The 9,510-nt window shown below is 46.0% G+C and overlaps 2 protein-coding genes across 5 annotated transcripts in view; one reads left to right on the plus strand and one right to left on the minus strand.

The window, feature by feature from the left end:
• Positions 1 to 9,047, minus strand: part of Mob3b (MOB kinase activator 3B) — a 182,048-nt gene extending 173,001 nt beyond the window's left edge. For 2 of the 4 annotated variants that reach the window (XM_060373400.1, XM_060373397.1), the window contains exon 1: positions 8,910 to 9,047. The gene's annotated coding sequence lies outside the window, so the exon portion shown is untranslated. Of the gene's footprint in view, positions 1 to 7,991; positions 8,124 to 8,330; positions 8,458 to 8,909 lie in introns of those variants that run through there. The other 2 variants (XM_021642682.2, XM_060373398.1) reach the window with 2 other exon arrangements.
• Positions 3,803 to 4,480, plus strand: Ifnk (interferon kappa). Its single transcript, XM_021642683.2, has one exon. The coding sequence runs from the start codon at positions 3,896 to 3,898 to the stop codon at positions 4,478 to 4,480; it is 585 nt and encodes a 194-aa protein (XP_021498358.1). The 5' UTR covers positions 3,803 to 3,895.
• Positions 9,048 to 9,510: the final 463 nt, after the last annotated feature.

Consider the following 9,510-nt stretch of genomic DNA (forward strand, 5'->3'; position numbering starts at 1 on the left):
GAAAGACGGAAACAAGGCCACCTGCCAGCCTGAGAACTACCTGTACGATGGGGAAGGGGATTGGGGAAAGCTGAGAGGTAACCTTCCTTCCCTTTCTGGCCTTGCTTTCCCTGAAGGGACTGAATCGTCACAATGTGCCGGTATTGTGGCTGGTACAGTCATCGATCCCTTACACTGGGTGCAAGGGATCCACAATCAAGGAAGGGACCAATGACCCTGTGAGGAGCTAACCAGGCAAGGGGGGCAGGAGGATGATCTGGCAGAGCCCACGAGCTGCTCTGGCATAAACACGCTGCGCAGCCAGGCCCCACCTAACAGAAGCGTACTGCCTTTGGGCTCGACTACCGCCAACACGGGACAGCTGGAATGACCCACACTGAGCTACTGAGTAACAAAGATGGTGAACACGTTACCAGACTGGAAACCTGTCCTTTCAGAGAGAGCAATAAATCTCACCAGACACCACGGGCCACCCAGGCAAACCCAAACTGGTCTGTCTCCCCTGAAATGTCCAATGAAATGTCCAATGTCCATTTTGTCAAAAAAAAAAAGTGTCTTGCTCATCAGCGTTGGCCTTATACTCCGCAGGACTGCACACACAGCTCATCTGGTTAATTGTGTTCCCTCAGAGCACGCTAGGAAACAAAGGCAGGTATCAAGGGCACAGAGTTGGCATGGTCCTGCTAATGGCAGTGTGAACAGCTGTGACAAATGTGTATATGAAAAAGAAAACGTTTCCTCACTAGTCTTTTCAGTCTCCAAATTCTGTGGTACATTCAGATGGCCTGAGCAAGTCACTGATGATACAGTCATGTTCCCAATTAGAGCAATTAGCAACTACGTATGAGCGTGCTCATGTGTGTACACACTCGCCCCCTTTGGAGCATGCGCTGACATTTGTGTCGGTCCATAGTGATGTCAACATTAAGAAATGAAGTGACATGAAGCTCTCAGGAGATGGAGAGAAAAGGCTTCTGGAGGGAGTGTCTTCTTTGAGCTCCCTCAGAGATCAGTGGGAGCTTTCATGGTCAGTGAGGATGCCAGATAAAATAGAGACAGCAAGATAAATTTGGATCTGAGTTCAACGGGAGACAGGGTTTTCTTTTAGTGCAGGCATATCTGAAACACTGCAGGCTTATTCTATGGATTTTCTTACTGAGTCAGGCAATCCTAACGGCCAGACAGAAGCGAGCATGCAGGCCAACTACCTTTTTTTTCTTTGTCACGAATACTGGCAGTACTAGCCCACATTAATATTTACAGCGCCTGGAGAATGTGGTCCATCCACAATTCCATGTCTGTAATTGTGAGTTTCTTGACACCAGGTAGAACACTGTATTCTTCCTTCTGCAGGACCCGGGTCATGAGTCACATGTGCCAAACACTTACAGAGAGGTTTTGAAGCAAGACAACTGCACGTCATTGAACTGTCTAAAACAGGTACAAAGTATAGTAAGCAGCAGAGTGAACTGGGGTGCTTGGAGAGGCATGTTTTAAATTTACTTCGAAACGTATAATTAAAGAAGGCAAGGCAGGCAAAAGCCCCAAATGATAGGCAGCTCTACCTGGAACTGCTTGACCTAGATGGTTTAGGTAGAAATTACACGAGCTATGTAAGAAAGCACAGCCTTCGGGGTGCTTGCCCCTTATGGACACTGTGTGTATGTGTGTGATCACAATGTGTATAGATATGCATAGAAGTGTTTCTGTATAAAAAGCTATGAGATCAGTACCCTCGGCTTTCATATAATTCTACGTTGTTAACAGCAACTCAACTAGAGCCAAGACTTAGGGGAATTTACATTTTCTTTTTAAGTAGATAGGTTTAAGTTTATTGATTCTGTGTCACATATACAACATCTTTCTTTGTTAACTATACCTTCTCTTAAAAACATTTGCTTTTTAAGTAAGAATACACTTGCTGACCACAGAAAACTTAATAGGCAAATAAAAGTAAAAGAATAAAAATCACTAATTTTTCCAATCCAGTGATAAGACTCAAAACTTTTGGGATATATATCTCAAGGTTCTTTTCTGTCCAAGTATGCAAATACCCACACTTAACAAGAATGCAACTAGACTCCATCCTACCAAGAAAGGTTTTTTTAAAAAAGAAAATAGAGTCAGCCAAGTGGCCAAATATATTTCCAGACATACCTTTTAGTGCTTGTGCAGAAATTGTCTATGGATGTTTTTACCTAACCAAGTGTCTATTACCTTGTTTTCCAAGTCTTTGATGACAGCATCATTCTTCGGGCAAGAGGATGAAGAAACTCTCAGAGAAGGAATTACTGAGTCAAAGACAATGCATATGCAAACTATAAATGATTTTGATCAATGTCACCATTTTGTCCCCTATGACAGTCAAATGATTGAAATCAATGTATAATCTCATATAAAAAAAAACTCTTTTCCTGATTTTGTTTTTAACAATCAGCCATGCAGAGAAACTATCTATGAAATTAGAATTTACATAAAGAAGAATATAAGCAACATTTCCTGTTTTGAAGAAGCCAGTCCATAATAACCAAGAGTTCAAGAAAGTCATCCACAACTAGCTTCTGCTGCAACCAAATGCTTAAGAAGAAATTTTAGGCCAAATTTTCAGTCACTGTCTGCTATTGTTGAACTCTAGTTACTTCCCATTTCAAGAGAATGCCACTGAAAATCCATTAATTTCCTTGTTTTAAACAAAAAATAACATAAGCTAAGTCTTTTAAAGTCATCCTATTTTACTTTCTTAAAGACAGGAATCCATTTGATAAGACCATAATCCAAAAAAGATTATTTGGCCAAACACAGCAAACAGCACCGATGGCAGACAGGCATCATAGCGTAGTCATAGCAGACTGGATATGAGTTAGCTGGCTGAAGTGGTGACCTTCTACCTAGATGCCTTATGGGTGAAAAACAACCAGAACAAATGAAATACTCCACAGATTCCAGAACCAACAAGTAAGAAGGAAAGATGATGAAGTAAGAGTTTTTAAGCACTCTATCTCCTCTAAATCTGTATCCAAAGTGTACAAGAAAGAAACTTCATGACGCTACAACAGAGAAACAAAGAAGCAGAAAAAAATATTCTCAATATCCAACCCACCAGAAGACTGCTAAGATTAGGTATATGACATGCAACCCAGAGATGAATACAATGAAAGGAAGGGGTGGCTATGAAGATTCATCTCCAGTGTCAACAGAAACTAAGCCAACGTCACCCTGCATTTTTTAGAGCTGTGTTGACAACTATGGCTCATCATCTTTTTTGAGATCCAGAAAAATTAAGAAAAAAATAAAAATTAAAAAGGAAAAAATAAAAAGAGAAGAAAAGAAAAGAAAAAATTCTAAATACAGAAGCTTAATTTGTCAAGATTGGGGGAAACTAAATTATGTTATTGCTAGTGATCTTTAGTCATCGGTAATCACAGTCATTTGGTTAATGACTAATTTAATTAAAACAGAAATTTGACTATAGGAGTAGATTCAAAAGTATATTTCCCAGAAGGATCATTATGCCTTTGATATGAGTTTAGTGACTTTTTTTCCAGTGTTGGGAACTGAACTTGGGGGCGTCGCATGTGCTTGACCAACATTCTACAGCTAAGCTACACGGCCAACCCCTGTGTGTCAGTTTTATTATGATGAGTCTTCCTCAGTGCGGGGATGGGTCACCTGGGAACCTAAAGTAATGCCTTACTCACTTAAAAAGAAAAAGTATGCCTGCAGGCAGGCAAAGGACTGTGAAATCTACGGGAGAAAACTCCTCCTGCTGATGGTATATAAGACCATGAAAGAGAAGCGAAAACATCACTGCTAATCCTGGATGTTGTAGATTTGTTGTTGTTTTTTTGTTTCTGTTTTTGTTTTTGTTTTTTTAATATTGAGCACCAAGGCCACGATGACCCCGAAGCATTTATGGCTGGTGGTCCTTGTGGCTCTATTCATTTTGCCCATCCAGTCTCTGAACTGTGTTCATCTGGATAATGCCATCTTGGAAAGTGTGAAACTTCTGGGCAGCATCAGCAGCAGCTCTCCCCTGAAATGTCTAAAAGAAATCAAGGATTTTGAGTTTCCTAAAGAAATTCTGTCATACATCCAGAATGTGAAAGGGGACATGAAGGAGGCCTTCTATCGTCTATCTATTGAGGCACTAAATATTTTCAGTCACAACGGCTCCATCTCCCCTGTGACAAAGGAACGCCTGCAACGTATCAGAATGAGACTTTTTGAGCAAGTGCAGCAAGCTCAAGACTGCTTTATGGATGAAGAGAAAGAGAACACAGAGGGGGACAGGAAGCCGCAACATACTTCACCAAAGGACCTCCAGAGGGTCTACCTGGAACTGAACAAGTATTTCACCAGAATCAAAAAGTTCCTGAGGGAGAAGAACTACAGTTTCTGTGCCTGGATGATTGTGGGAGCAGAAATGAGGAGATGTTTCATGATATTCTACAACTTCAAGAAACTACTCAAAATGCACTGAGGTATATTTTCAGAATTACAGCTCTCCTATAGTTCCCTCCTTTGTCTTAAGCGTGGTGGTGCTGTATGTGACGTGGCAGTATCCTCAGTGTCCTTCCTGTAATGTCTGGGCTCTCCAAGGCTCGACCTTGGTATATCAACCATACCCATCTCTTTAAGAAGAGGCAATGCTGGCCCCGTTATCAGTGCCCAGGTGACCCCAGGAATTTTCTTAGGAAGTACTAGAGAGTGTTTAAAAGGAGTGAGGTTTCCTTTCCATCTTCTCTCTTGTCTTTTGACCATTTTCTTTCCTTTTTTTTCCCTTTTATTTATTTATTTTATTTCTTTATTGGGTTTTTGAGACAGGGTTTCTCTGTGTAACTTTGGCCATCCTGTACTTTGAAGACCAGGCTGGCCTCAAACTCACAGAGATCTACCTACTTCTGCCTCCTGGAGAGCTGAGATTACAGGCATGTGCCACCACGCCTGATCTAAACTTTTCATTTTTTACCACCTCCTTTCTAGAGAGGGAAAAAAATGTTAAGATCATTTGTCAGTTCGATTCTTTGAAATGATGCAGTTTAAAGTTGTTGCTTTAAAAGTCAAGCTCTGTTGTGAAATTTGGATAGATGTTGAATCAGCTGGCCAGTAAGCCCCTGGAGACCTGAGAGCCTGTCTAATGTGCTTATGTACTACACCTGGAGCATGTTATTTAGTTTCTAAACCTAAAAGGGTGGAAAAAGCTGCGGGATGTAGCCCAGTTATAGGTAGTACTTGTCTATCATGCATAAGGCACGATATGATGGATTGACTGGATCCTGAGATCTGCAGTGGGAGTTAGGGAAAAGCATAGAAAATGCCAGAGGAATCAGTAATAGTCTCTCAGAGTGGGTGGTTTCCTTTGTGTACGCACCTAAAGTAAATGTATGGAGTCATATAATGGGAGGATTTTACATTCGTGTTCGACTTTTCCAGTTGGAAAGCTATGTGCTATCAGTTAGGTAAACTGGGTATTCTAGTAATATCTGGTATCTAAATCACTTACCTTTTTGAAGTCTGTTTGTATCCAGATTGCTTAACTCTTCTGTTTTGACTTACCACCTAACTAAGTGAATTTTCTCCTCCTTTTCCCCTCTACATATTTCAGAATCCTCCATCTTCACGCAAGAACTTAGATAAAGGTTATGACTGTTCAAATGCCCTCCAGGACATGTTATGCTAAGGCTATTACCAGCATGTGGCTAACCTCTTCAGAGTCAAGACACTCCGAGTACACCATTCAAGACAGTGTAGTCAAAGAAAGTCTGCAGCAAGCAAAAGAAAAAGTTCAGTGAAAAAGTTAGAAGAAACGTTAAAACAAAGCAAGTTGTGGATTGTGGCATTTAGGTCACTGGCAAAAGAATCAGACAATAAAATGAGTTAATATAATCTATTTGGTAAAAACACAATCACATCGGTTTAGATTAGGATCAGGGCAGTGGGGAAGGAGGCTGGACAGACATACAACTGCAAAGCCGCAGACAAACACATTCGTTTCCCTGTCACCTTTGCCTGGCCTCCAGCAAGTGACTTTAGTCAGTTAGAGCTGCTGCCCTCCCCATCCTGTGTCTGCTCTGTGCAAGGGAAGAGAACTAGCTAAGTGGCATGCAATTCAGTGGACGAGCAGATGAACAGTGAAAGGGCCCTGAAACCGATCCCCAAAACTTCGAGGAGAGAGGAGAAAGAATTGGAAAAAAAAAAAATCAGAGACCAATCCTACCAAAAAGACATAACAACATAAAGAAATGTTAATGTATCATATAAAAATGTTTTCCCTCACTTCCAAGTTTTATAAAAGTGCTAAATAAGGTAGCAATAAAATATTCCTCTCCCATTACCACGACCAAAATGGAAAAGCAGCGATAACACTGAGAGAGGGTACAGTGTAGGCTCTCACATTACGGGAAAGAGAACAAACTGGCATGTGCTTATTGTGGGCAATACTGCAGGCTTCAGTAGCCTAAAAAGTGTATCAATCCCACCATGTCTCCAGAGATGGATTTCAAAGAAATAAGTGGGTAAGACTGCTCTTCACCGGAGCGTGGCATATATAGTTTTTAACTTTTCACCTACAAATTTTCTATTTTTCCTACGTTTTTTTTTTTTTTTTTTTTGGATAAGTCTTTTAGTTCTAAGATTAAAGAAATTGAACACACTTACTTTCCTCTATAATGATTGTTTCCCTCCTGGCAGGCTGGGCCAAGCCCTGAATTTAGTTTTAATGATGCCTTCTGGTATTCCCTGAGCAAACAGAACCTAAGCAGCTCTTCATCAGCAGGTCCTGTTTGTTACTTTGTTGCTACTGTCAAATTTCAAAGAAATCCGATTTTGCCGCGGCCCCTATCATGAGTGTGTTGAGTACTTCAGAGAACTTGCTGTTACTCTTTTCACGCCCCACCGGCAACACGTAGAAATCGCGGGTTTCTCCAGATACCCTCTTTTACGTTAACAGTCTCTCAGAGTACCTTTAAGTTAGTAAAGAGCAAAGCAGACCTGCTCAGAGCCCAGAATGTCTGAATGAAGCCTGGAGAGTAAGGCCGTTTGCTTAACACGCCAGCAAGGGTGGAGGAGAGGTACATAGGTCACAGGTAGCCCCAAACATAAGCCTCCCTTCCTCCACTGGGTGGGAGAGGGTATCAAAACCGAGAAGCGGAAAAGAATGTTTCTGCATCTCCTAGAAGGACTAAGATTGGGAATTCTACAGGAAAGAAAAAAGACATCGGCAGCACCAGCCCCAACAGTACAAGATCAAACCTCCTCTGGCCAATTCTCTGGACGTTCCGGTCCCTGCCGGCTTTGGGAGGCGGCTTTGCTCTTGCCAAGACTTCTTAATAAATAACCCACACTCGCTAACTGCTCTAGGTCTGAGCGCCTAATTTGTTCTGGGAAACCCGACCTCTGTAGTCTAACGGGCGCCTCCCTCTGGAGAAGCAGGGCCTACCCCAAACCACCTGTTCTCAAGCAACTGAAAACCAGTGCTCTGGCCTCCTCTGCCATCTGCAGTGAGTACTCGTGGCCTGCTTCTTCTACATCGCTGGGAGGACCCTGGGACTTAAACTTGGGGTCTTAGGTGAAGTCAGAAGCCCATTTCACAGCTTGTCACGACACCACTATTTCCAGGCAAGCTCTGCAGCCTTCCCAGGTTATCTTGTGGTCAACAGCCTGCCCCGCAGCCCTGGAGAATCCCCTGAACTCTAGGTCGAGATGAGATGCCCCGCCCGTCGCCCGGGCTGTGGGACATCCACACGCGTCTGGCTAGCCACTGGAAGTCCTTTGGAGCCCTCCCTGATCTCCTTCGCTTCCACTCCCTCAATCCACACCCGACACCCGTCTCAGAATCGCTGCGGATAAGATCTGAGAAATGCGCCCTGGGCCACAAGCAGACCAGGAGGCGGGGCCGGAACAACTTTCCCTCCGCCCTCTAACCGCAAGTCCCGGGTGGGGCGGCCTAGCCCAGTCCCGATCCCCCTTCTTCCCCGGCGGGGATCCCTGACCTGAGCCCGCGCAGAGGCCAGCGTGGAAGGCCCCGCGAGGGGCGAAAGGGGTTTCTCTCTCCGCCGGAGCCCCACCAGATGTGAGAGGCGCAACAATAGTGGAACCGCGCAGAAACAAAAGGCCATTCACCCGGTTAAAGGAGATCGGCGCTCTCGCCTGGTCCCCGCCGGGAAGACTTACAGAGGGGTCAGAAGGGGGGTTGGGAGGGATCCTGAGCGGTCTGGAGCCTCCGCCACGCTCCTGGAGGCGGGGCCGCTCTTTATCACTAACCACCCAGCCCTGGGGGGTCCAGAGGTGGGAGAGGAGGAAGAAATGAAGGCAAAGTTTTAGTTTTTCACCTTCTCTGGTGCAGGAAAGGGAGGGGCTGCGATTCCAGAGGTTTGACAGTTGTTGGTCCAAAAGTTGAGCAAGACTTATTTTTTCTTAAGACGTTCCCTTCACGAGGCAGCGGTAGCCCGGGGACAAGCCGAGCCGGTGAGCCGTAGCCCCACGCAGCCGAGCCTGCTCTGGGGTCCAGGAGCCCGGGAGCGTCCGGGCGCACAGATGCACTTGTATAAAAGTTTCTCTTCCCGCCGCCTCAGGCCAAGCGCACCCTCCCGCGATTCAGAATGGTTCTGGGCGAGATCTGCACCCCGAAGGGGGCGTATTTCAAATCAAAGCCACCGACCCCTGGGTGGGAACTGGCCTCGAGTTCCAGCCCGGGAAGTGCGTACCGGGAGGCAAGGAGAAGCCTAGGAGCCAGCTCCGGTCCAAGCCAGACTCCGACCCCGGAAGCTCGCGGCGAGCAAGGGCGCCTGGGGTCGGCGCGGTTGACCCGCCCTAAGTGTGCCCGCACCTCGGCCCTCCTGGACAGTCCGGAGCGGGAAGCTGCGGGACCGCGCCGCCGCGCCGCGCCGCGCTCGGAAGGGCTTTCTTACCGTGGGGTTTTAACCTCCCGCCTAGGGCCCTGCTGGCTTCCTCCGCGCGGGCAGCAGCTTCTGGAGCCGGAGGAGAAGAGAGAGTTCTCTCGGCCGGAGCAGCGAGGCTTGCAGATCCACGCGAGGGCTTTCTGGCCGGCACGCGCGACTCCAGATGCAGCCGCCGCGGCTCTGCTGCGGCCCCCACATGCACCCAGCGCGCCGCGCAGCACGCCCGGGCGCCACTGCAGCTCGCCGGCTCAGAGCGGAGTCCCCTGGCGGTCTTCTCTGGAAAGGCAGCTACGTGGGGGCAGGAGGAGCCGCGTTGCCTTTAGGATCCTCTAACCTGAGCCTGGGACAACGTGCTTTGATCCACTGGCCAGTTTGGCTGGCTAAAAATATGTCAGACTAGAAAGGGTGCTGTACTGCCTGGTCTTTGTCAATCTGACACAGCCTGGGACCATCCTAGGAAGAGGGAATCTTTAATGAGAAAATACCTTCATTCGATACCCTACTGATAAGTCTATCTAGCATCTTCTTGATTAATGATTGGTGTGGGAGGGCCAGGCCGCTGTGGGCGGTGCCAATTTTAGGCAGGTGGTCCTGGGATGTGTAAGAAAGA

This window comes from Meriones unguiculatus, chromosome 20, assembly GCF_030254825.1.
Source record: "Meriones unguiculatus strain TT.TT164.6M chromosome 20, Bangor_MerUng_6.1, whole genome shotgun sequence".
Lineage (NCBI taxonomy): Eukaryota > Metazoa > Chordata > Mammalia > Rodentia > Muridae > Meriones > Meriones unguiculatus.